Source organism: Phaseolus vulgaris, chromosome 10 (genome assembly GCF_000499845.2).
Source record: "Phaseolus vulgaris cultivar G19833 chromosome 10, P. vulgaris v2.0, whole genome shotgun sequence".
Lineage (NCBI taxonomy): Eukaryota > Viridiplantae > Streptophyta > Magnoliopsida > Fabales > Fabaceae > Phaseolus > Phaseolus vulgaris.
In genome coordinates this window covers 27,675,722-27,702,512 of record NC_023750.2, presented here as the reverse complement: position 1 = coordinate 27,702,512, position 26,791 = coordinate 27,675,722, and the positions used below count along the sequence as shown (strand labels likewise).

At 47.5% G+C, this 26,791-nt stretch overlaps 1 protein-coding gene, 3 non-coding genes and 6 pseudogenes across 4 annotated transcripts; all 10 read right to left on the bottom strand.

Moving 5' to 3' along the window:
- Positions 1-9,895: 9,895 nt before the first annotated feature.
- Positions 9,896-10,014, bottom strand: LOC137819795 (5S ribosomal RNA). Its single transcript, XR_011082408.1, has one exon. It is a non-coding gene; the product is annotated as a 5S ribosomal RNA (ribosomal RNA).
- A 259-nt stretch (positions 10,015-10,273) lies between these two features.
- LOC137819874 (5S ribosomal RNA) lies at positions 10,274-10,392 on the bottom strand (annotated as a pseudogene).
- Positions 10,393-10,632: 240 nt separating this feature from the next.
- On the bottom strand, positions 10,633-10,750 carry LOC137819803 (5S ribosomal RNA). Its single transcript, XR_011082417.1, has one exon. It is a non-coding gene; the product is annotated as a 5S ribosomal RNA (ribosomal RNA).
- Positions 10,751-10,989: 239 nt separating this feature from the next.
- LOC137819866 (5S ribosomal RNA) lies at positions 10,990-11,108 on the bottom strand (annotated as a pseudogene).
- Positions 11,109-11,346: 238 nt separating this feature from the next.
- On the bottom strand, positions 11,347-11,465 carry LOC137819871 (5S ribosomal RNA; annotated as a pseudogene).
- A 240-nt stretch (positions 11,466-11,705) lies between these two features.
- LOC137819842 (5S ribosomal RNA) lies at positions 11,706-11,823 on the bottom strand. Its single transcript, XR_011082454.1, has one exon. It is a non-coding gene; the product is annotated as a 5S ribosomal RNA (ribosomal RNA).
- A 238-nt stretch (positions 11,824-12,061) lies between these two features.
- On the bottom strand, positions 12,062-12,180 carry LOC137819877 (5S ribosomal RNA; annotated as a pseudogene).
- A 237-nt stretch (positions 12,181-12,417) lies between these two features.
- LOC137819867 (5S ribosomal RNA) lies at positions 12,418-12,536 on the bottom strand (annotated as a pseudogene).
- Positions 12,537-12,774: 238 nt separating this feature from the next.
- Positions 12,775-12,893, bottom strand: LOC137819868 (5S ribosomal RNA; annotated as a pseudogene).
- A 9,572-nt stretch (positions 12,894-22,465) lies between these two features.
- Positions 22,466-23,365, bottom strand: LOC137817830 (predicted GPI-anchored protein 58). Its single transcript, XM_068621057.1, has 2 exons — positions 22,661-23,365; positions 22,466-22,564 (listed from the first exon to the last, which is right to left on the bottom strand). Exons 1-2 carry the CDS (start codon positions 23,363-23,365, stop codon positions 22,466-22,468), a joined length of 804 nt encoding a protein of 267 aa, XP_068477158.1.
- Between the last annotated feature and the right edge of the window lie 3,426 nt (positions 23,366-26,791).

Sequence of the window (26,791 nt, the reverse complement as noted above, 5' to 3'; positions counted from 1 at the left end):
AAGCGCGACACGAGTAAACAGTCCTTGGAGGCGCTAAGGTCCATTAGGGTTAGGGTTTCTGAAGGAAACTGCATGCATGAAACGTGAATACTTATGGCACCCACATAACAGAGGGCCCCATAGACTTGGTCGACAAGTTGGTAACCAGGCGACCATTCTATTAGTCGTTGCACTCCAGTTAAGGGAAGTTCCATGTGCCAGATTACGCTAAGATTGTGTAATAGCGGCGCAGGGACATTCTCCAAGGAACCCTAGGCATGGGTAACAGAACAAAGGTAAACCCTAGTTTAAACCTATATAAAGGGTGCTAAGAACCCTAGCAAGGTACACGGTTTCTAAGACTGAAACTACTTTATACACTTAGTGTTTCTTTGCCCTAATACTGACTTGCGCGTCATAGTGCAAACCGTCGTCAAGGCGCCCTTTGTCTTTGCAGGTGAGAGATTCTTCGATTAAGGAAGTTTGATTCTCAGGCTAGGAGGGCCAGGGACTGTCGCTCGAGTCAACCGACAAGAACATTTCGCACCCACTATAGGGCACGATAAAACAAGGTCCCACTCGCAATCGTGTTAAGATATGAGGAGTACGAGGCAATGATCTGTTGCGCCCCCGGGGGCTGCGCCCTCTAGAGGGGACAACGCCGCCATGCAACAAATCATGGAGACCATGTGCGCCCTCCAAGAGGCGGTAGTGGCGTCTAGGGTTGAGATTGCCGCATCACAGGCAGACAACGAAGAACTGCGCAGGACCAATGAGGAATTGCGCAGGGATTTGCAACAGACAGGGTAGCGCGTGGTGGATGAGTGTGCCCCACCCATACCACCTAGGGCATGCCCCATGCCATTCTGTTAGGCGATTATGGATACTGCGTTACCAACCACGTTTCTGGGCCCGAAAGTCACCTTCAAGGGTGTAGAGGACCCAAAGGCTCACCTTACAGCGTTCCATACCTAGATGATGCTCACAAGAGGATTTGATGTTGTGTACTGCAAGCTGCTGATGAGCACGTTAGCAGGCGCAGCGTTGGAATGGTTCGTCAGTCTCCCTGACGGACACATCACCACCTTCGACCAGTTCGCAACGCTATTCAGAGAACAGTACCTTATCAATAGGGCTCCCCCTCTAATCTCTTATGATGTCTTTGACATAAAGCAGTACTAGGAGGAGTCCTTGAAAGAGTTCTTGAACAGGCTTGGAGTCCAGGTGGTGAGGCTCAAACCTACAGATGAGGCAATGAGGGTGCACACCTTCACCAAGGGAATGCTACCAGGGCCTTTCAGCGAATCACTACTCAGGTTCTACCCAAAGACGTTCTGTGAAATCAAGCGTCCGACTTTGGCGCACATCGCCGCGGAGGATCGAGTCACAGAGAAACGTGGCTTCGTCAGTCCTGTCCGACCTCGAGTAGTAGGTCGACCTCAACCCATGAGGGTGCACGAGGCGACAATAGAAAAGAAAGGCTCAGGGAAGCAACAACCTTACGAGAAGCCCAGACTGAAGCACGTGCGCGGAGAGACCCGCCCCTCAAGCACAATTTTCGTGTAGAGCTCAAGGAGCTGATCACTATTCCTAGCATAGCAACAAGACTGAAGATGTCCCCGAAGACAGACAAGAAGATGGGGCCCAACAAGAACGCTTGGTGCGAATTTCACCAAGCATATGGCCACCCCATACGCAACTGCTTGGCCCTGGGACACCAATTGGACGAGCTGGTGAAAAGCGACTTCTTGAAGGACTACCTCCTAAAGCCGCATAAGGATCAGGCGTTAGTAGCCGCAAGAATAGATCAGGGGTACGAGGTGCCCATTCATGGTGAGATCAACACCATTTCTGGAGGGTTCTCAAGAGGAGGATGCACCGCCTCCTAGCGGAAGAAATATGCAAGAGAGGTGATGACAGTAGAGGGGTAGGAAGCAGATCATACTCTCGATGTTGACCTCATCTTCACCAAGGCCGACCGCCAGGACGTCATTCCACATGACAATGACCCAATGGTGATTTCGGTAGTGACAGTAGGAAGGAGGGTGCATCACGTCCTCGTGGACCAAGGAAGTTTGGGTGACGTGATGTTCTAGTCGACCTTCAACAAGTTACAGTTGTCTCCCGACCAGTTAAGGCCTTATACCGGGTGTTTATATCGTTTCGCTGGAGACTAGGTGGAGGTGCGTGGACACATATGTTGATCAAGGGTGATCAAGTGCTTTGAAGAATCCAAATTCTATGTGTTTGATGCAAGGCTGGTGTTGCTGTTGTGTTTAGGGAGGGATCTGGGTAGAATAGAATGTGATCCACTCCTTTGTTGAATCTAAAACTGATGTGATTTAAAACCTTTTAGAAAATAAAGTGTTTTTCCAACTAAGTGAAAAACAACCTGTTGTCTTGTCGAATCAACCGGTTGTTTTACTTTTAGGAGTTTTGAAAAGGTTGAAAACTGTTTTAGTTTGGTTGACATAATTGCCAAACCAAACAATCGGTTGTTTCGTGGTTTCAACCGATTGTTTCTTTGAAAATCCTAACAAAATTCTGTTTTGGTTGTTGAATGTGCTTTAAATGATTTTCAACTGAATACATTCCTTAATTAATTGTTTTGACCAATCTTTGGAAAATATAAATGGTTTGTTTATGTTTTCAAATAAGCAAGAGAAACATATTTGAGTTTTTTAGTTGTGACAAAGTTGATTTCAAGATTTGAACATTCACATCAAGCTTTGGTTTTTTCAAAGAGAGTGAAATAGGATTGCAATTGTATTGATTTCAGTTTGTACTGTAAACAACTGTAATCCCTTCTCAATCTACTGTATTTCTGGTGTTGTGTTGCCAAGGAGTGTTGTGTGCTCTTGAGGTGGTCAAGATCAATACTCTTGGTGTGTTTTGCCAAAAGGAGTGTGTTTCTTGAAGGGTTCAAGGTCACTACTTTGGTGGTTTGTGTGTTGTAATCTGGTTTGATTACTTAGTGGATTACCTAGTGATTTTATGGGGATTGGATGTAGCTATTGGATTAAGGGTGAACTAGTATAAACTGTTGGTGTATCTCTCTCTTACTCTAAACTCATTTAAATTTTGTTTTAAGCTTTACTGGTATAAACAACCGATTGTTTTGAAGAAACAACCGATTGTTTCGAAGAAACAACCGATTGTTTTTCTGTTGTTTTATTGCTTATATTCTTGTCTAACTTGGTTCCTGTTATGGATTCACACAAAGAATTTGAAAAACCTTAAAAAGTTTTCAAAAACCTCTCTTAAACAATTCACCCCCCTCTCGTTTAAGGCCATATATTCTAACAACATAGAGTTGAGGACGACCTTCACGGAAGGCACAACCTCGCAGACTGTTCATCAAGAAGTTAAGTTACAAAACAGAAGAAGCTACTCCCGGGGCACGAGCGGCCCATCGACGACCCACTTCGTCTCTACGAATGGGGAAAGATCCACCTCAGGATTCACGCAAGCAAACTGAGCCATGGCATCTTGAAACCCTGTGCCATAAGCATCGACGACGTCGTTGGTGAGCTCTTCTTTTGTTTGCCTGAAGAGTTGGACTTTCTGAGCAAGCTCCCCCTCCACTTGACCTAGTTGAACCTCACGCTGAGTGGCTCTCTCCTCCAGCTTGGCCATCTTGGCCTGCGCCTCCTCGACCTTCTCTTCAGGTCAACCACCTCGTTACGGAGAGGTAAGATCTTTTCCTCAGATTGGAGGGCCTCCTGAGACTTCTAAAAAATAAGCCTCTTGACCTCCTTCTTGGATTGACGAAGACTCGCTAGCTCCTGATACATGGTCGTTTCACTCTTGGAGAAGGTCTTGGCTTGGAGGGTTAGTTCTTCCCTCAGTTTCGTTGTCTCAACCTGTGAATCTCTTGCCTTACTCAGAGCGAGGCTGAACGCAATTAGGAATTCTCCAAAGCATTGCGCCACTCAGGCTATCCACCACCTTCTTATTCTGGAAACACCTAAGTGCTTGTTGGAGGATGGTTGGAAGATCGGCGGCAGAAGGCGCTTGGTGGCCTTCAGAAGCACTCTATCCCCCGCCTTCGTGCACGATAAGGTCGCGAGGGGAGGAGGCGCTCGGAGGGTTGTCCCTGAAGGATGGCGCATGGCCATCAGAAGCAGAGTGTGATGGCGCCGCGACGTGATCCACCCTTTGTCTCTTGAAGACAAGGCCTGAGGAGGTGTCCTCGTCTTCTGTGCCAGCAGCCACCACCACCCCCTTTAGCCTATTGTCACCAGGGGTTGGTACATATGAGTTTGGAGCAGAGGAAGTAGGGGGAGGAAGGTTTGCAGGGCTTGAAGTGCCCACGCCGGCAGCAATAGCCCTGCGCTTGGCAAACAACTCGGTCAACTTCTTCTTCTTCTCCTCGTTAAGGGCCATGTCTGCATAGAAACAACAAAGGATAAGAAACTAAACAACATGCAATTGGCGGAAAATGTGAAGCAGAAATAAGAAAGGTACCAATATAACCCTTGAGGGCCTTAGGGCTAAACTCAAGTTTAAGCAGCTCCACCGTGTTAAACGATGCTTGGAGGCCAGAAAGGAGGTTGCACACCTCCCGCTCTTGAGGAGGAAGGTCCTCAAGGCACCTAGGCTTCTAGAGGTTGGGCTTCTCCGCCCAGTAGAAAGGGAACCCATCTAAGAGAGTGGGGTCCCTCCAGTTGCATCACACCTTGAAGAAGTGCTTCTTGAAACTCTTGTAGGATTGCTGGAAGAGCTTCAGCAACACCCTCCCAGCGACACCATTGAAACTGACCCATAGTTTCTGGCACGGGCTCTTTGCCTCGAAGAAGTAGAGGAACACGTCCACTAGTGGCGTACGGCCAAGGCAGTGGCACATGATAGGGTTAGGGACGCTCAGCTGTTAGGGTGCAGTTGAGCGAGGGCAACATTCACCTCAGTGAGGAGGGCTCGCTCGAACGGGGAGAAGGGAAGTCGTAGTCCAAGTCTTCGAAAGACCGTGGAGTATACGAAGAAGCGCAAACGACAACAAGTGATAGTCGTTGATCTTGCCACGTGTACGCTGATTTAAAAAGTATGGTGAGACGTTACTTCAGTGTATTGTTCACATCTCGTCACCCAGTGCCACGTAGGTCGCCTAGGGCGATCACTTAGTCTCTTCGCTGAACAAGTTACAGCTCGAGACTGGGGACCTTGTGTACCGACCATCCTCGGTCATCGATTCCAGTGACAAACCTTAGACATTGTACACCGATGCCTGATAGTACAGATGGGCCACGTAAGGTTGGCCCCTAGATACACATATCAGGGTGTTGGTCAGTCTTCGAACATCGGTACCATAGACATCGATGTCAGGAATCGACATCGGACCTCGCCAGCAGAGGGAGAGGTCGGATGTCGGTGGTCTGAACCGTTGTATTGGGCCACGTGAGGTGGGTCCCAAAATTATACTAGTTACCGGTTAAAACATCTTATATGAGAGGAAGTCCTAAGACACGAGGGATCCATGCAACTGGTGTGTATAACGCATTCAGGCGCGACACGAGTAAACAGTCCTTGGAAGCGCTATGACCCATTAGGGTTAGGGTTTCCGAAGGAAGCTGCATGCATGGCACGCCAATACTTAGGGCACCCGTAGAACAGATGGCCCTAGAGACTTGGTGCACAAGTTGGTACCTAGACGACCATTCTATTAGTCGTTGCACTCCAGTTAAGGGAAGTTCCATGCGACAGATTACGCTAAGATTGTGTAATAGCGGCGCAGGGACATTCTCCAAGGAACCCTAGACATGGGTAACGAAACAAAGGTAAACTCTAGTTTCAACCTATATAAAGGGTGCTAAGAACCCTAGCAAGGTACACGGTTTTTAAGACTGAAACTACTTTATACACTTAGTGTTTCTTTGCCCTAATATTGACTTGAGCGTCGGAGTGCAAATGGTCGTCAAGGCGCCATTTGTCTTTGTAGGTGAGAGATTCTTCGATCAAGAAAGTTTGATTCTCAGACGGAGATAGGAGGGTCAGGGACTGCCGCTCGAGTCAACCGGCGAGAGCAAATACAATAATACTATTTATATTTAATACAATAGAATTTTCTAATTATAATTTTTAAATTTATAAATATATTTAAATTATTTATTTCTATATAACAATTTACAATTTTTACATATATTTAAAATTTTACATGTAAATTATTTTTCGTCAAGTACCTTGTATTTTTTTAAACTAATTATTCAACTATATTAGAAATAACTTACATAATTTTAATTAATCCAAATTTACACAAAAATACTTAACATTTGATTATTCTAGTTTTTTAAAGATAATGGTAAATTTGTAATCTTACATTTTACTCATTTAAAAAAAATTCTCTCAATCATCACATCACTCACGAACTTCAATAAACTTTCTTCATAGATTCACTCTAACATACTCCAATCCAAAAATACTCACTTTCTTCACACTTTTCTCTCATATCCTTACACATCCACTTCCTCAAATTCTCACATTTCACTTCTCAATCCAAAAACAAACCTGTGTTTGGATTAATGTATTTACGTTGTTGACAATAGAAGTATGAAATTATTCGTGTTCGAATCAAGGTAAATGTGCAGATTTGAAGGTGTGCAAACATGTGAATGAATTAAAATCTTCTCCTCACATGCATGCAAAGAATTGAGTTGAAAGCCACATCAGCAATGATATTTTTCACTTTTACCCCCAAAAATGATATGTGCATGATGCAGCATGATATCATATTAATAAAAAAAATAAAAAATTATAATAATATAATGTAATAATAAAATAAATAATAATAATATAAATATATTTACATATTTATAATAATAATGAAATATTAATATTAATAATATAAATATTAAAATAATAATACTAATTGTTCTTTTCGGCTGACATTGGTCGGATTCAAAAGTGAGCTCCTATCTGAAGTGCCCTTGCTTGGGTGTTGAACCGAGAGCATTCAAACTATAATTCTGTATCCGTACAGGGTTTTGAATCATTTACCTTTACTCGGAGGTCTCAAACCCCTTTTATAGACATTCCTTCAACGATTTTCATCAACTAGAATATTGTTTCAACAATAGGAATATAATCTCAACAACAAGAATATAATTTCAACAATAAAACATTTTGTTAACGCGCACCTTCATTTTCAGGTGCTATGCCACATTATTCCCAACATCTCTTGTTTGTATTTAAAAGATATATATGCTTTAATTAATTATGTTATTCCTTTTTTATTTTTACTTTAAGCATCTTTTTCGCGTAGACTACCAAACATCTGGGTCGACCTCGAGCTGAGTATAACTTATCTAACCGAGCTTACTACACTTAAGTGCTTGGGCCGAGGACCCGAGCACATTCGGCCAATACACAAGCCCCCCAGGCTTGAGCCGAGCTTGACAAGGTGAAGAGGCTCTCCAATACTGGAGGCTAACATGACGTTTCCTCAGGGGGCAGCTGAGGTGTGGTTACCGAAGCGTCCCATGAAAAGACGATTCACCTTACGAAATGTGGAGTGTACACATGGCACTCGCATCGACAGTGGGGAACTGCTGCCGCTTCATCTTCCTCTTTCGAATATACATTCTTCACTTCTTTCATTTCCCTCACCTTGTTTCAAACTTCTTCTGCTCCCAAAACTTTCTTGCTTCCAAATCCTCCTTCAACACCTCCTCTTTCACCTTCGCGCCACCACACATCACCGTCACACCCGGTATTCCTTTCCCACTTATTTCCTTTGATGATAATCACTTAGCTTACTAATTGCATTAAGAGAAATGCATTTTAATCTGCACCGATTCCATTCATTCTGCCTGTCCTGAATGGTGCTTGTATTCTACTTTTGTTTATGCTTTAGTTGCTTCGTTAATGGATTATAGTTCCACATATCCCTGGGCTAAAAAAGAACTCTTAAAGGAAACCTCTTACTATACCACCCATTTACACATTAGAGAGTTAAGGGAAAGTAGGTGTGTTATGAGTAAAAAACATGAGGGTTTCGTTAAAACAGTAAAGTGTAAGGAAAGGGAACCGATATGTTGTGATGAGTCATCAGACCCTAATGGTACCTTTTGTTTCTTTTGTGCCACTTTCTTCAAAAAAAGACATTCTTCATCTACCCCTGTCCATTTTTGAAAAGGAATTGTTGACTGGGCTAATGCGTAGCTACATCCAAATAGATGGGCATTTATTTGAGCTTTCATAATTTTGTGTTCACAGCTCGACATCTCTTCGACTGTTAAAGTCATCCTATATTTTTTTGAGGCCAAACACTCGGGTCGCCAATTGTGGGTTTCCCTAAATGGTGCCTCTGGGAGAGGTTTACTTACCCTCTTCCAATCGTCCTATAAAAAATTTAAAGGCCGATTCCTTAAAATCTGAGCTTCAACAAGAGATTCGTTCCTACTGGACAACTTTCCCTTATATTGGACACCCAACCCTAGATTCCAGAGTGCTCGACGCTTGGAAGATCTGTCTCCAAAGGATCAAGGGATTTGTTAGTTTTTGACAAGCTTGAAAGTCGTCTTTGATACCTCCTTTTTGTTAACCAAATAATACCTTCTCGGTGCCCTGAAAGCTTACACTGATACTCCTCATTTCCTACCTTTAACGGAAAAAATTATATAATTACCACTAATCATCTATTCGTTTTTTTTGTAGAAAAAATGCTTTCCAACATCAGCAAGGCCGAGCTAGCCGAGCTCACTGGGAAGATGAGGGCGGCTACTAGCCTACCCAAGAAGTCTTTGGCATAAAAAAGGAAAGCTCCTGCTGTAATCATTCACACTCCAACTGACTCGGACAAGTAGACCACCTCAAGGCTCGTCTTTAAAAGGAAGAGAAAAATAACCACTCCGTCTATTAAACATTGACACTTAGACGACTGTGCACGACACCAAGAAGTCATCACCATTCAAGAGTGAGAAGACGAGAGCTCGAGGGGAAAAAGTTTGTGGGACCCATGGTGAAGCCTTCTTCTTGCCCAACGAAGATAGAGTTAGGCTCATGGTTCATGACGAAGACCACCTTTGCCATGATACCTTGAAGTTGTTTGGACAAGCATTTGTCATGGCTTTCCTGGTCGATGCTAAGGCAAAAGATCGAAAATCAACCAAGGACCAAGGTTATGGAGAACATGGAGCTCCACAAGGAGATAGAACACCTCCAGGATGAGATCAACCGCTTGAATGGTTTGCACCAAGAAGTCGAACAACTTAGAGCAGAGAAGACCAAATAGGCATCGAGCTTAGCTGAAGAGAGAAACAAGCTTTTGAATGCAGTTGAAGAGCTGAAGCAGGAGGTGACCCGCAAAGGGGAAGACCTTATCAAAACCATTGATTCTTTCAAGCAAGATGTTGATAAATCCTACCTCGTATGATTTGAAGCTGCCTTGAAGCAAGCTGCAGTCATTCATCCCACCATGGATCTTTCATGACTTGACCCGGGTAAAACCGTGATTATTGGCCAACTAAGGGGGGGATTAGTTCAAACTCTTTATGAACTGTAATATTTATTTGCTTGTCGAATGTATCGATCAGTCATCGGGCGTAGTTGACCACTAGCAGGGAAGGAGCCACGTAAGCTGGGTCCCGCGGGCAGAGTGGGTCAATGTCTCGCGAGGCGCCTGCGCCAAGGTTCCATCGCTTCCGAACGGAAGAAGTATGCGTGGGCGGTGATGTCGGTCGAAGTACAAAGGGCAGACAACGCCTTTCATGTTGACCTCGTCTTCACCAAAGCATACCTTCAAATGGTTGGACCTCGAACACGATAACTCGCTACACAATACTATTTCACGATCGTTTTTGTAGGTACATTAAGATTTTTATTTAGGGGTAAAAAAAAAAAGCACAAAAAAGGTGAACTCATGGTTTGACTGTCTAGGCCAGGAAGAAGAAGAAAAACAGAACACAAAAAAGAAATACAAAAGAAACTGCAACACGAGGACTTCCCAGGAGGTCACCCATCCTAGTACTACTCTTGTCCAAGCACGCTTCACTGCATAGTTCTGATGGGATCTGGTGCATTAGTGCTGGTATGATCACACCTGTCAAGTTTAGCGCGATCAATACCTATATGGATTTACAAGTGGGCTTCAGTTTCGAAATGGTTGTACCTCGAACACGATAACTCGCTACACAACACTATTTCATGATCATTTTTGTAGGTACTCTAAGATTTTTATTTAGAGATCAGCAAAAAAAAAGCACAAAAAAGATGAACTCATTGTTTGACAGGTGCACTCATTGTTTGACTGTCTAGGCAACGAAGAAGAATTAAACCAGAACACAAAAAAGAAATACAAAATGAAGTGCAACACGAGGACTTCCATGGAGATCACCAATCCTTGTACTACTCTCGCCCAGGCATGCTTCACTGCGGAGTTCTGATGGCATCCGGTACATTAGTGCTGGTATGATCGCACTAGTCAAGTATAGCGCGATCAATACCTATATGGGTTTCCAAGTGGGCTTCAGTTTCGAAATAGTTGGACCTCGAACGCGATAACTCCCTACACAACACTATTTCACGATCATTTTTGTAGGTACTTGAAGATTTTTATTTAGAGGTCAACAAAAAAAAAAGCACAAAAAAGGTGAACTCATGGTTTGACTGTCTAGGCCAGAAAGAAGAAGAAAAACAGAACACAAAAAAGAAATACAAAAAGAAGTGCAACACGAGGACTTCTAGCAGGTCACCCATCCTGGTACTACTCTTGCCCAAGCACGCTTCACTACAGAGTTCTGATGGGATCCGGTGCATTAGTGCTGGTATGATCACACCTGTCAAGTTTAGCGCGATCAATACCTATATGGGTTTGCAAGTGGGCTTCAGTTTCTAAATGATTGTACCTCGAACGCGATAACTCGCTACACAACACTATTTCACGATCTTTTTTGTAGGTACTCTAAATTTTTTATTGAGAGGTCAGCAAAAAAAAAGCACAAAAAAGGTGAACTCATTGTTTGACTGTCTAGGCAACGAAGAAGAAGAAAAACAGAACACAAAAAAGAAATACAAAATGAAGTGCAACACGAGGACTTCCCAGGAGGTCACCAATCATAGTACTACTCTGGCCCAGGCACGTTTCACTACAGAGTTCTGATGGGATCCGGTGCATTAGTGCCGGTATGATAAAACCTGTCAAGTTTAGCACGATCAATACCTATATGGGTTTTCAAGTGGGCTTCAGTTTCGAAATGGTTGTACCTCGAACGCGATAACTCGCTACACAACACTATTTCACGATTGTTTATATAGGTACTTTAAGATTTTTATTTAGAGGTCAGCAAAAAAAAACACAAAAAAGGTGAACTCATGGTTTGACTGTCTAGGCCAGTAAGAAGAAGAAAAACAGAACACAAAAAAGAAATTCAAAAAGAAGTGCAACACAAGGACTTCCATGGATGTCACCCGTCCTAGTACTACTCTCGCCCAAGCACGCTTCACTGTGGAGTTCTGATGGGATCCAATGCATTAGAGTTGGTATGATCGCACCAGTGAAGTGTAGCGCGATCAATACCTATATGGGTTTGCAAGTGGGCTTCAGTTTCAAAATGGTTGGACCTGGAACGCGATAACTCGCTACACAACACTATTTCACGATCGTTTTTGTAGGTACTTTAAGATTTTTATTTAGAGCTCAGCAAAAAAAAAAGCACAAAAAAGGTGAATTCATGGTTTGACTGTCTAGGCCAGGAAGAAGAAGAAAAACAAAACACAAAAAAGAAATACAAAAAGAAGTGCAACATGAGGACTTTCAGGTGGTCACCCATCCTGGTACTACTCTTGCCCAAGCACGCTTCACTGCAGAGTTCTGATGGGATCCGGTGCATTAGTGCTGGTATGATCACACCTGTGAAGTTTAGCGCGATCAATAGCTATATGGTTTTGCAAGTGGGCTTCAGTTTTGAAATGGTTGTACCTCGAATGCGATAACTCGCTACACAACACTATTTCACGATCGTTTTTGTAGCTACTCTAAGATTTTTATTTAGAGGTCAGCAAAAAAAAGCAAAAAAAAGGTGAACTCATTGTTTGACTGTATAGGCAACGAAGAAGAAGAAAAACAGAACACAAAAAAGAAATACAAAATGAAGTGCAACACGAGGATTTCCCAAGAGGTCAGCAATCCTATTACTACTCTCGCCCAGGCACGCTTCACTGCGGATTTCTGATGGGATCTGGTTCATTAGTGCTGGTATGATAACACATGTCAAGTTTAGTGCGATCAATACCTATATGGGTTTGCAAGTGGGCTTCAGTTTCGAAATGGTTGTACCTTAACGCGATAACTCGCTACACAACACTATTTCACGATCGTTTATGTATGTACTTTAAGATATTTATTCAGAGGTCAGCAAAAAAAAACAAAAAAAAGGTGAACTCATGGTTTGACTGTCTAGGCCAGTAAGAAGAAGAAAAACAGAACACAAAAAAGAAATACAAAAAGAAGTGCAACACAAGGACTTCCATGGATGTCACCCGTCCGAGTACTACTCTTGCCCAAGCACGCTTCACTTTGGAGATCTGATGGGATCCAATGCATTAGTGTTGGTATGATCGCACCAGTGAAGTGTAGCACGATCAATACCTATATGGGTTTGCAGGTTGTCTTCAGTTTCAAAATGGTTGGACCTCGAATGCGATAACTCGCTACACAACACTATTTCACGATCGTTTTTGTAGGTACTTTAAGATTTTTATTTAGAGGTCAGCAAAAAAAAAGCAGAAAAAGGTGAACTCATGGTTTGACTGTCTAGGCCAGGAAGAAGAAGAAAAACAGAACAGAAAAAAGAAATACAAAATGAAGTACTACACGAGAACTTACCAGGAGGTCACCCGTTCTAATACTACTCACTCCCAAGCACGCTTCACTACGGAGTTCTGATGGGATCTGGTGCATTAGTGCTGGTATGATCACACCAGTCAAGTGTAGCGCGATCAATACCTATATGGGTTTGCAGGTGGGCTTCAGTTTCAAAATGGTTGGACCTCGAACACGATAACTCGCTACATAACACTATTTCTCGATCGATTTTGTAGGTACTTTGAGATTTTTATTTAGAGGTCAGCAAAAAAAAACCAGAAAAAGGTGAACTCATGGTTTGACTGTCTAGGCCAGGAAGAAGAGGAAAAACAGAACACAAAAAAGAAATACAAAAAGAAGTGCAATTCCAGTGCCATTGTTGAGCTAAGATCTTGAACTTTCTGTGGTTAAAATTTCATAATCCAGTTCGCTTTATATCGTTCCTGTTAAATCAGTGAACATCAAGCACAATTTGCATCAATATTAACGCAGTAAGACCAGATAAAGCTTCCACGCTTGCAGGCGGTGCGAAGAAAGAAAATCCCTCTCGTCTTGAACGAGTTCAGATTATTGTTCTAAAACTCAGGAAAGTAGAGAAGGATCTGAAAGGCGCCTCTACCCAGAGATGAGGGAATCATGATGAAGTTATGGAAGTAAGAAAGATCGCGTCGCCAGAACCCTACAGCGTGAGGGTTGAGATAGCGAATGGGCTGTACGACGATTAGAAGAGTTCCAGGCGATGACAGGAGTAAAGGGTCACCTCGCTTGGCAGATCAGGTAAACTGTGTTTTAATACTAGTTTGGGTTAAAACCTGTTGCCTAGTAAGTGATTTATGCTAAGGTTTGTTGCCTTAAGTTCACAAGTTGTGTTAAATGTCATCGCTAAAGAGTTAATAGTTGCTCAAGTTTACTTTGAGTTAACAGTTTGATAAGTTGTTATAAGGTTTACAGTTTACTCAAGTTAAAAGCAGTATGTGAAGGGTTAAGCCCCAGTATTGCTGAGTTGATGCAGTTAAGTAAGTTTCACCGGTTACGTTAGTTAACCCCACCGCAAATAGAGGCAAAAGCATGCAAGGTAAATAGAAACACAGTATTCAGGAAATGGAAATTATATAAGCAGTGTCAATTCAAGTCTGTACCGCCCTGGTAGTCGGAAGTGATGACGTGGCATCGAGCTGTTATATAGGCGTGTTGGATGGGGCACCTGGTTGGCAGAAGGGAAGGAAGTCGGGGGGTTCATGTAGTCGCCAGTTGTAAAAATTGGCATGTTCCGATCTCCAGCATGCCTAAACCGGCGGGCACCGGGTTGAAGATGAAGTCGCCAGATGTGAACCCAGGCGACCAAGTGATTAGAGATCGCCGAAACGAGGACATCGCCGAAGATGAAGGCAGATAGTCATTTCCCAGCTGGCCAGAGGCTGAGGTCGGGAGACAGCTTACTTGAGCATATACGGTGAAACAGGTAGGGTAGATCATGAAGGCGGCCGGCGAGACCACAGGGAAGGTGTGTACGAAGGCACCCGAACTCGCCACCCAGAAGAGATCACGCTCCAAGGCAACTATGCATTGAGTTGTATCATGCATAAGTAAACTTAGCCAAAAAACCTGAAGAGTAAGAAATAGCGCCCAAGTCAAGGATGCCCTAGATGATGGCACGTGTACAGCTGGATGCGAGCCACGTGTCCAGATGTGTAACTGCCAGGAGAGAGAAAGTGTCCAGGTATATAAGAGTTTCCAACGAACTTCTGAGGTACGCACGTTCAGATTGTTTCTTTACGCTTGCGAGTCTTGAGTACGCTAAGAGAGAACTGGTCACGGTTCCTTAGAATTCTTGAGTTTTTACTCTTAAGTAATTGGTGGTTCAGTCGCTGACTTGGGCGTCGGAGCGTGATCGGCCGTAGCGGCGCCGTTTCGTCTTTTGCAGGTTCTTGAGGTGGATCGCGGTGAAGGACGGAGGCTAACACGGCGCAGAAGTCGATCCAAGTTTGACGAGGCAAAGCTCCAGCGTTTTGGTCAACAGGCAGGATCATCAGGCGCCCACCGTGGGGCCGTGTAAAACCTGTTCCCATCCACAGCGTGAGTTCTTGGAAGTTTCTGCGGTTTCTGTGTGGTTGTGTGCTGGTGCAACCACTGTCCGCTGTTCATCTAGGTTTTGTTCGGTAATTTCGCGTTTTCCACCGATCGTTTGAGTTTTTGTTCGGTGAGGTGAGGTTTTTTTGATGCTTGCGCGAGTTTTAATCGGTGAGATCTGAGTTCTGTTGCTCGTTCGGATTTTCGTGGATGAGGTGTTGGTTTTTAGTGGAGTTGCGAGTTTCTGTGAAGGTTCGCTGTGTTCTTAAGGCTTTTCTAAGTTTCGCGAAGTTCTGACCGATTGATCACTGAATCGATCGTCGCTGAAGAAGGTGTTGTTCATCGCTCTCTGTGATTTGTCAAGTTTTCATGAGAAATATGAGAAGCAACCGTTCAAGTCCAGTTGCGCCCGTTGCTGCTGAAGGCGCCATGACTATGGCGCAGATGGTGGAAATCATGCGTTCGCTGCAGGCGAACGTGGAAGCCTCGCGTATAGAGCAGGCGAGAATGCACGAAGACCTGGTCGCCTCTTGGGCCAGGAATGAAGAGCTTAGCAGAGTGACTGAGGAACTGCGTCAAGCTCTTCAGGAGCAGCGAGGGCGTCCAGTTGCTGAAGAGGTCGCGCCGTCAACGCCGCCTCGCGTTTTCCCTATGCCTTTCGCTCAGGCGATTACAAACACGCCTATCCCTGCGAGTGTGGTACCTGTGAAGGCTGTTTTTACCGGCGTGGAGGATCCTGAGGCACATCTCACCACGTTCCATACGCAGATGATGCTGTCAGGCGGATCAGACGCCGTGTATTGCAAGATATCTGTGAGCACACTCCAGGGAACGGCGTTGGAATGGTTTGTGAGCCTGCCTACAGGTCACATAACCAACTTCCAACAGTTTTCGAAGATCTTCGTCGAGCAGTACATAGTGAACAAGGCGCCGCCCAGGGTGTCTTATGATCTGTTTGACATAAGGCAGTACCAGGGAGAGTCCCTCAGGGACTACTTGATTCGTTTTGGGGCGCAGATGGTCCGCTCGCCGGCCAAGGACGAAGAGATGCTGGTATACGCATTCAAGAAGGGCGTGCTGCCGGGACCATTCTGTGAGGCGTTGATCAGGGCTCACCCCGCCACGTTTGTTGAGGTTAGGCGACTTGCGGTGGCCCACATCGCCGATGAAAGTGAGGTCGCCGAGAAGAGGGGAAGCGTGGCCCCCGCTAGGCCACGTGCCCAGACCAGGATCCAGCCACAGAGGGTGCTGGAGACAGCGTCGGCCAAGAGGGATTAGAGGACTCGCCATCCTTACGATCCAAGAAAGAACAAGGGCAGGGGCCCGGGGCGCCCTCAACCAGCACGCCGGGAGTACAATCGCCCGCCAAAGCACAAGTTTGTCATGGGATTGGCGAACCTGATCGCCATTCCCAATATATCAGCTCGGCTGAAGGCGCCCGAGAAGGTGGGCGACAAGGTGTTGGGACCAAAGCCAGACGCCTGGTGTGAGTTCCACCAGGGCTTTGGCCACACCATCGACTCATGTTTGGCTTTAGGATACCAGCTCGACGACCTGGTCAAGAGCGGGTTCCTGAATGATTACTTGCTGGATAGAAGGGCAGGGGGCGCGTCGAGCTACCATCCAGCAGGTGGTGAGGCTCAGCAGCACGAGATGCCTACCCACGGAGAAATCCACACCATTGCAGGAGGTTTCTCGGGTGGTGGATGCACCGCATCACAGAGGAAGAAGTATGCGAGGTCTGTGATGACGGTGGACATGTTCGAGGACCACTCGCCGGATGTGGACATTACGTTCACAAAGCAAGATCTTCGGGACGTTGTGCCTCATGACAACGACCCCATAGTCATCTCGCTGATTACGGCAGGAAGGAAGGTCCACAGGGTTCTGGTGGACCAAGGAAGTTCGGCAGACGTGATGTTCTGGCCGACTTTCACGCAGTTGGAGCTACCCCTTGACCAGCTGAGGCCCTATGGACGGTGTTTGTATGGGTTCGCTGGTGACCAGGTGGAGGTCAGGGGGTACATTGAGTTGAGGACTACGTTTACAGACGAGGCGGGTTCGAGAACAGAGAAAATCAAGTACCTTGTCGTGAACGCCCCTTCAGCATACAACATTATGCTGGGAAGGCCCACGCTCAACAGAATAGGCGCTATACCTTCGACCCGGCACATGAAGGTGAAGCTGCCGTCTATGGAGGGGGTGGTGATCACCATCAAATCCGACCAGAAAGAAGCAAAGAAGTGCTATGAGAATAGCCTGAAGAACAAGAGGTCCGTGAGTTATGTGACAACCACCCCGCCTCCTGGTGTGAAGCCCAGGCCGACGGTAATAGAGGAGACCGCCGGAAGCGAAGGGTGATGGTGGATGCTGAGCTGGGGGAGGGGAGCGCCGGTCTAGAGGAAGAAGAGGCGAGGAATCGCCCTGAGGAAGCGAGGGAGCTGGGAATCGCCAGGGCGGTGATCGCCAGAGAAACCAGACCAAAACCCGTCGAGCAGTGGCTCGAAAGGGAAATCGGGGGAAAGATCTTCAAGCTGGGAAGATCTCTGGAGGCTGAGCTCCAGGACCAGATCGCCAAGGTGATAGAGCGGCATCTGGGTGCGTTCGCGTGGTCCGCCTCGGACATGCCCGGGATCGACCCCGACTTCTTGTGCCATCATTTGGCGATGGACAGCCAGGTGAGACCAGTACGACAGAGGAGAAGGAAGTTCAATGAGGAGAGGAGGCAGGCGATTAGGGACGAAACCCAGAAGCTCCTCGCTGCAGGCCATATCAGGGAGGTGCAGTACCCTGAGTGGCTGGCCAACGTCGTGCTGGTAAAGAAGAACAATGGGAAGTGGCGCATGTGCGTCGATTTCACTGATATGAACAAGGCCTGCCCAAAGGATTCGTATCCTTTGCCGAGCATAGACGCCCTGGTGGACAGTGCTGCAGGGTGTAAGTTGTTGAGTTTCCTGGATGCCTTCTCGGGGTATAACCAGATCAAGATGCATCCCATGGATGAAGAGAAGACTGCCTTCATGACCGAGAGATCGTGCTACTGCTACAAGGTGATGCCGTTTGGGCTGAAGAACGCGGGGGCCACGTACCAAAGGTTGATGGATCGGGTACTTGCACCAATGCTGGGAAGAAATGTGCAAGCGTATGTAGATGACATGGTCGTGACCTCGCCGGAGAAGAGCAAGCACGTGGAGGACTTGGAGGAGTTGTTCACTATGATCGCTAAGTTCAGGTTAAAGCTGAATCCCGAGAAATGCATCTTCGGCGTGGAGGCTGGGAAGTTCTTGGGGTTCCTCTTAACTGAGAGAGGAATAAAAGCCAACCCTGATAAGTGCGCCGCCATTTTGGCGATGAGGAGCCCAGCAACCGTGAAGGAGGTGCAGCAGCTCACGGGTCGGATGGCCGCCCTGTCTCGTTTCGTGTCGGCTAGTGGGGAGAAGGGCCATCCATATTGTGTTTAAGGCGGAATAACAAATTTGCTTGGACGAAGGAGTGTGAAGAAGCCTTCGTCAAGCTCAAAGAGTACCTGGCGAGCCCGCCGGTTTTGTGCAAACCGCTGGTGGGGACCCCTCTCAGGTTGTATTTTGCTGTGACTGAGAGGGCGGTGCTCGCCCAAGACCAAGATCAGGCTCAAAAGCCTATTTATTTTGTCAGCAAGGTGCTGCAAGGCCCCGAAGTAAGATACCAGGCCTTGGAGAAAGCTGCGCTGGCAGTAGTCTTTTCGGCAAGAAGGTTACGCCACTATTTTCATAGCTTCACAATATTGGTGATGACCGACCTGCCCATCCAGAAGGTCTTGAAGAAGCCCGACGTCGCTGGGAGGATGGTGAAGTGGGCGGTGGAGCTATCGGAGTTCGACATCAGGTATGAACCCCGAGGCCCGATTAAGGGGCAGATCTTCGCAGATTTCGTGGTCGAGCTCTCGTCAGAAGCAACACGAGTTGAGGGGGATGACTTTCGTTGGGTTCTTTCAGTGGACGGATCGTCGAACCAGCAGGGTAGCGGTGCTGGGGTCATCTTGGAGGGACCCAACGACGTGCTGATCGAACAATCCCTGAGGTTTGCCTTCAAGGCTAGCAATAATCAAGCAGAATATGAGGCGCTGATCGCCGGTATCTTGCTGGCCAAGGAGATGGGAGCTAGGGTGCTGATGGCTAAGAGTGACTCGCTGTTAGTCACGGGACAAGTAACGGGCGAGTTCTAGGCTAAAGATCCACAAATGGCGGCTTACCTGGAGTATGTACAGGAATTGAAGAGTTCCTTTGTCTCCTTTGAAGTGGTGCACGTGCCCAGAGAGCAGAATGCCCGACCTGACTTGCTAGCTAAGTTTGCCAGTTCAGGCAAGGGGGGTAGGCAGAGGACGGTGATTCAAGAAACTCTGAAGACGCCCAGAGCATTTGTGGCAGATCACCTGGTTCTTCAGATAAGAAAGTCGACGGAGAAAGCGGCGAGGAGTCACAAATCCTTGACTCAAGAGACCTTGAGGTCGCCAAGAATAAGAGCATGTCGGGGAGAAAAGGTGAACATGACGCAGGTCTGCACGACCCATGAGCCAGACACCTGGGTAACACAGTACAAGCGATGCCTGGCGGATGGCCTCCTCCCGTTGGATCTGACGGAGGCTAGGAAGATAAAGAAGAATTCTAGCAAGTTCACAATGATTGATGGCGAGCTGTATAGGTTTGGGTTCACTCACCCACTCCTGGAATGTGTGCATGGCGAGAAGTGTTAAGAATTATGGCAGAGCTCCATGAAGGGATATGTGGGAGCCACGTCGGGGGTCGAGCTCTGGCCGCAAGGACCCTCCGTGCAGGTTACTACTGGCCCACGATGAGAGAGGACTGCAAGAGGTACACGCAGTGCTGCAAGCAGTGTCAGCAGCACGCCGATTGGCACAAGGCGCCTCCCGAGGAGTTGAAGTCGATTTACAGCCCTTGGCCGTTTCACACATGGGGGATCGATATTCTGGGACCCTTTCCATTGGCGATCAGGCAAATGAAGTACTTGGTGGTGGCAATTGAGTATTTCACCAAGTGGATCGAAGCAGAACCAGTGGCCCAGATCACCGCACACAAGATCGAGGGTTTCGTGTGGAAGAACATTGTGTGCCGGTTTGGTGTGCCCAAGCGCCTGGTGTCGGACAACGGGACTCAGTTTGCAAGTCACCTGTTGAAGAAGCTGTCCGAAAGGGTGGAATTCAACAAGTATTTGCATCCGTCGAGCACCCTCAGACGAATGGCCAAGTAGAGTCAGCCAACCGGGTGTTGCTTAGAGGTTTGAAGAGAAGGCTAGAGAAAGCCAAAGGAAGTTGGGCTGAGGAGGTACCTCGTATAGTCTGGGCGTACCACACCACCGAGCAGTCAGGAACCCATGAGACCCCGTTCAGTTTGGTTTACGGGTGCGACGCAATGATTCCAGTGGAGATCCAGGAGAGCTCGCCGAGATTCCAGAACTTTGTAGCGGAAGACTCGAATGAGGAAAGAAGGCTGAATCTGGATTTGCTGGATGAGGTCAGGGAGGAGGCGAGATTGAAAGCTGAGGCAGTGAAAAGAAGGATTGAACGAAGATATAACTCGAAGGTGATGCCAAGGCAGTTCAGAGAAGGCGACCTGGTGATGAGGAAGGCCCACCAGTACGAGATGGAGAACAAGCTGTCGCCTAAGTGGACGGGACCGTTCAGGATAACCGAGGCGCTCGGGAACAGCGCCTACCGCTTAGAAACGTTGGAAGGAGGGGCGATCCCTCGCACTTGGAACGCCACGCACCTCAAGTTATATTACATTAAGAACTTTGTAAGTAAAAACAAACACGAAGAGCTTTACAATGTTTCTGTTAAAACAGTTTGGAGGGGGCACTCTTTTTTCCCTAAGGAGGGTTTTAATGAGGCCGCCCAATAAAGAAGAGTTTTCAAAGTTTAAAGTGTTTTGGATTGCATGCTTGTTGTTTTCCGAAAGTTTTGAAGAAAGACCTTATCACTTATATGTGAATTAAGGCGAGTTGAAGTTATGTTGCATGCTTTCTAAAAAGTTTCTAAGTCCCCATCGTCTTTCGGCGATTGGCGGCATAGTTAAAGTTTAAAGTCCTCATCGTCTTTCGGCGATCGGAGGCACCAGTTAAAAGACCTCAACGCCCTCGCGCGTCTTGAGGCGAGATAAAGACCTCCTCGCCGTCGAGCGAGTGCAGGCGAGGAAGAGTAAAAAGTCCTCAGTGCTTCCAGAGGAGAGAAGATGTAGCCTCTGGGGCAATGTAGAGGCACCAGTAAAAAGTCCTCAGTGCTTCCAGAGGAGAGAAGATGTAGCCTCTGGGGCAATGCAGAGGCACCAGCAAAAAGTCCTCAGTGTTTCTAGGGGAGAGAAGATGTAGCCCCTGGAGCAATGTAGAGGCGAGTTAAAGACCTTCTCGCCGACGAGCGAGTTCAGGCAAGATAAAATCCTTCTCGTCTTGAACGAGTTCAGGTATGGAGTGAAGGGTGGAAGAAGTTCAGAGGGTGGCTAAGGTAGGTTCAAAGAGAACGCCCAGCCACCCGGTTCCCTGTTCTGAAGCTCAGGAAGGTAGAGAAGGATCCGAAAGGCGCCTCTACCCCCAGATGAGGGAATAATGGCCAAGTTGTGAAGGCAAGAGGAAGCTAGTCTCGCTAAGACTCTTTGGCGACCAGGAGAAATTCAAGCGATGGCAAGAAACCAAGGCCCGTTTTGATAAAGCAGATCAGGTAAGCTGCGTCTTAAGCTGTTAGTTGGGTTGAAGCTCGTTACTTGAAAAAACGGTTTCGCGCTGAGGTTCATTACCTTAAGGTTACAAGTTGTTAGAGTATTATCGCTCGAAAGTTGATAGTTTAAGCAGCAAGTAAACAAGTTGCGCTCACGGAGTTGTTAAGTTAATTTCATCTAAGAGAGTTATACAAGGAAAATAAAGTCAACAGAAAGATCATGTAAAGAAGCAAGAAAGGTCATAACATAGTGGCAACAGTTCAAAATACATGCACAAAGAAGAGAAAAATTTATTACAAGTGAATTGTGTAAGAAAGAGACAGGTAAGTAAGTGATGGAGGGAAGCAACAACCAGCTAGTCTTCAGAAGGAACGATCTTCCTGTCCATCACTTCGTTGTTCAGTGACACCATGGAGAGATCCAAATCGGGGTACTGGCAGGCGAATTGTTCCAAGGCAGCATCGAACCCAGCAGCGAGGATTTGGGCAGAGCTCAGCTCGAGTTCTTCAATCTGCTTCTTGAGCCCCTCATTCTGCTGCTTCAATTCTTCAGCCCTCTCCCGAGCTTGAAGAAGGTCTTCAGTAACCCTCTTGTTCTCCGCCTGCGCTTGGACCAGCTCTGCGGCGACCCCTTCGTTTTCCTTTTTGGCCTCGGCGAGTTTGGCCATGGTGTCGTCTCTCTCTTTCTCAGTTTTCCCCAAGAGGACCTCCCGATCTACGGACCTCTTCTCAAGGTTTTCTACCTTGGCGGCATCTGCTTTAATTGACGCCTCCAAGCTAGCCACCTTGAGACGATAGGGGACCAACTTGCTCTCCAGCTCGATCTTCTCTTGAGCTAAGAGGTGCACCCTATGGCGTAGATCGGTGGCCTCCTTGCGCGCCACCCGCAGCTCGGTGCTCATGGCATCCTCCACTCAGGAATGATCGATCTCCGCGAGCATAAGGTTGCAGGACAACTTCTCCGCCTCGATCCGTATTAGGCGATTCTCCTCTTGGAGCACGGAGATGTCATCCTGGAGTTTCTTGCTGGAACTCTCCACAGCTTTTGATATGATGGAGGGGAAATCCTCTGCCATCATCTTGAGTTTTGCTGAGAAGGGTTCCCACACCCTTTTGACCTCAAGGGAGAGGTTTGCTCGGGGAAGCACCGGGGGAGCCTGTTGCTGGTTCTCGCCACCACCTTCTTGAGTTGGCTGTTGAGTTGGAGCTTCTTGACGTGGTGGCGACGAGGGGGACTCGGTGATGATGATAGGCGAGTTGTGAGCACCTTCATCCCCGCTTGGTGCAGCTTCCGCAGTTGAGGCAGTTGAAGGAGGACCCCCTCCAGCAGATACATATGGCGTGGAGGCGCTCGGGGGGTTCTCCATGAAGTTGGGCTCAGCAGCCTCAACCACAGGAAATGCAGCCGCCAAGGGAACTGCTTGGACTGGTGATGCGGGAACTGGGGGAGGAGGTGGTGTTGGAGGTGGAGCTGGCTGAGAAGGCGGTGTTGATGTTGGAGGAGGAGGTGGAGCCGGTGGTGAGGAAGGCGCCCCCCTCCTTCTTTTGGTGATGAGGCCATCTTCAGTTGCCTCATCGTCTTCTTCTTCATCCTCATGGACCACCTGAGGGGTTTTCCTCTTTGGCTTCCTGAGGATGAGCTTTTTGCGTTGTTGAGCGGGCAAGGCTTCTGAAGGAGCTGGGCCTTTAGGGGGCGATCTGCCCTGGGCAGCGGCGATCTCCACCACTGAATTGGGAACGGTCTGGGAGCCCGACGCCAACCCATGGGCTCGGGCGAGCGCCCTCAATTCAGCCAGTTTTCCCTTGCCCAACATGAGATCTGCATAATACCAAGGTATACAGGTCAGCTCAAAGAGAAAGATAAATGCATGAGCAAGTATGCAGATGAGACAAACAAGTGATGCAGAAAATAAAACTCAAGTCTTGTGCGCAACAGATGAGACGCCTAGCAACAGTTACCAGGGGTACAGCACAGGGCAAAGACTTAAGCGCTGAGATAAGCACTAACCTATGCGAGCCTCGAGTTGATCTTCGAAGAACTCGAAGGAAATGAGCGCAGTGGTGAGGAAGGTGATGTTAGCGTCTGCCACGCTCTTCCAGAAGAGGCACAGATCTTTGTCCAAAGCGCCCATGTTGTCAGGGCTTCTTGGCCTCCTGAAGCTTCCTTTAGAGTCTTTGTTTCCCTTGTTTACCCAGTACAAGGGAAAACCGTCGAGCAGCGAAGCGTCCTGGTCGTTTTGGCGCACTTGGACAAATTTGCCTTTCCAATCCTTGTAGGATTGCTGGAAGATAGAGAGGATCGACCTCCCAGCAATCCCATTCAGACTCACCCAAAGGCGATCTCCCGGATGCTTGGCTTCAAAAAGGAAAAGGAAAACGTCCACTGACGCTGGTAGTCCCAGATGTGCGCATATGATTTGAAACGCCTGCACGAACGCCCAGCTGTTGGGATGAAGCTGGGCGGGGGCGATGTCGAGCTCGGTCAGCAGCTCTCGCTCAAAACGAGTGAAGGGAAACCTAAGTTTCACCTTCTTGAATAAGGTGGTGTATACAAAGCAGAACAACTCGCCGTTGTTCCCTTTGTCGTCTGCACAAACTGGCACGTCGGGGGGGCAAGGTAGCACCATCAGCTTGTTATCGTGCTCCTTGTGGAACAACATGTGGGGCTCATCCCCTTTCTTCAACCGAAGAACTGCCCCAGCAGAATTTACTGAAGAAGTCTCCTTCAGCAAAGTCGAGTTGGCCCACGGGTATAGCTTCTCGTAGTCAGGGGAAGGAATGGAGGCACCTCCGGCAATGGGTGGAGTTGCCTGGGCAAGGTTGGGGTGAGAGGTTGCAGGCCTCTCAGCCTGGGAGGAGGAAGCACCAGGTGCCCGTGGTGGGTTATGAGCTTGAGAGGGAGGGTTTCGTGACGAGGGAGGAGGATTTGGGGTGATCTTTGAGCTAGCCATCGCGGAAACTGCAAAGGAAAGAGAAAGGGAAAGGTGAGCAGAGTTCGCAGAGGCTGACTCGATTGTGAAAGAAGGATAAAAACACGAACGAACGAAGGTTCGTTGTAATGGAGACGAAGCCCTAAGTTACGAGAAGGGAGAAACAGAAGAAACAGCCCACAGCGTATGCACCAGACAGTTAATGGATGATGCGAATCAGTCAAAATGCAGGAAAACTCAACAAAAGAAGTAAAAGGAGTACCTTTCGATGATCAGACGAACGCTGAAGGAAGTTGAGGATTCAGAAGGTTGAAAAGCGTCGTGGGTTTTTGCAGAAGAAGCTCAAAGCGTTTGAGAAGGCAAAGAGGTGATGGAACAGTAGAAGTGAAATGGGTTTAAGGGTTTTTCAAATGGTTTTTGGAAGCGTAAACGACAACTGAAGATGACCGTTGATGAAGCCACGTGTCGAGCGATTGGAAGAATGTTTGGTGGAGCGTCAGGAAAGCAGAAAGTACAAACGTTTGGAATTCTGCGCCAGTGCCACGTAGATCGGTAGTGACGTGACTCCTTTAGTCTTTTCGCTGGACAAGTCTTCGCTTAAGACTGGGGGGCTTGTGTACCGCCCTGGTAGTCGGAAGTGATGACGTGGCATCGAGCTGTTATATAGGCGTGTTGGATGGGGCACCTGGTTGGCAGAAGGGAAGGAAGTTGGGGGGTTCGTGTAGTCGCTAGTTGTTAAATTGGCATGTTCCGATCTCCAGCATGCCTAAACCGGCGGGCACCGGATTGAAGATGAAGTCGCCAGATGTGAACCCAGGCGACCAAGTGATTAGAGATCGCCGAAACGAGGACATCGCTGAAGATGAAGGCAAATAGTCATTTCCCAGCTGGCCAGAGGCTAAGGTCGGGAGACAGCTTACTTGAGCATATACGGTGAAACAGGTAGGGTAGATCATGAAGGCGGCCGGCGAGACCACAGGGAAGGTGTGTACGAAGGCACCCGAACTCGCCACCCAGAAGAGATCACGCTCCAAGGCAACTATGCATTGAGTTGTATCATGCATAAGTAAACTTAGCCAAAAAACCTGAAGAGTAAGAAATAACGCCCAAGTCAAGGATGCCCCAGATGATGGCACGTGTACAGCTGGATGCGAGCCACGTGTCCAGATGTGTAACTGCCAGGAGAGAGAAAGTGCCCAGGTATATAAGAGTTTCCAACGAACTTTTGAGGTACGCACGTTCAGATTGTTTCTTTACGCTTGCGAGTCTTGAGTACGCTAAGAGAGAACTGGTCACGGTTCCTTAGAATTCTTGAGTTTTTACTCTTAAGTAATTGGTGGTTCAGTCGCTGACTTGGGCGTCGGAGCGTGATCGGCCGTAGCGGCGCCGTTTCGTCTTTTGCAGGTTCTTGAGGTGGATCGCGGTGAAGGACGGAGGCTAACACGGCGCAGAAGTCGATCCAAGTTTGACGAGGCAAAGCTCCAACGTTTTGGTCAACAGGCAGGATCAAAGTCTATACACAAATAGCTATTACAAACAAAGGATAAGCGACAAGTTTCGAAGAAGAGGCGATGGGGAGAGGCAGTTAGTCTCTAGAGGGTACAATCTTCCCATCCACCACTTCGTTGCAGATCGACACCATGGAGAGGTCGAGCTCAGGGTATTGGCATGCTACTTGCTCCAGAGCGGCGTCGAACCCGGCGGAGAGGACTTGAGCAGCGCTCTGCTCGAGCTCATGAATTTGCTTCTTCAGATTTTCTTTCTCCTCATGAGATCGAGCGAGTTCTTCAGCAGCTTTCTTGCCCTCATCCCGAGTCTGGGCCAGCTCTGCAGCAATCTTTTTGGTCTCCTTACGAGCTTCGGCGAGCTCAGCGAGAGCCTTGTCCCTTTCCTGCTCGACCTTCCCTAGGAGGATCTCCTTATCTGCTGATCTCTTCTCAAGTTTCTCCATCATGGACGCTTCAGCTTTTCGTGCAGCCTCCATATCTGCCACCTTGACCCTGTAAGGAACCAACTTACTCTCCAGGTCAATCTTCTCTTGAAGCTGGGTGTGCAGTTTTTGGCGCAGATCGGAGGCCTCCTGGCGTGTGTTCCTTAGCTCAGCGTCCAATGCATCCTCCAACCTTGAGTGTTCCATCTCAGTCATCAGCAAGTTGCAAGTGAGCTTCTCCGCCTCAGCCCTTATCATAAGATTTGATTCCTTGAGCACGGAGTTCTCCTCTTGGAGCTTCTTGAGTGAAGCCTTCACAGCTCTTGATACGAGTAAAGGAAGATCTTCCGCCATGGTCTTCAGTTGGGTTGTGAAGGGTC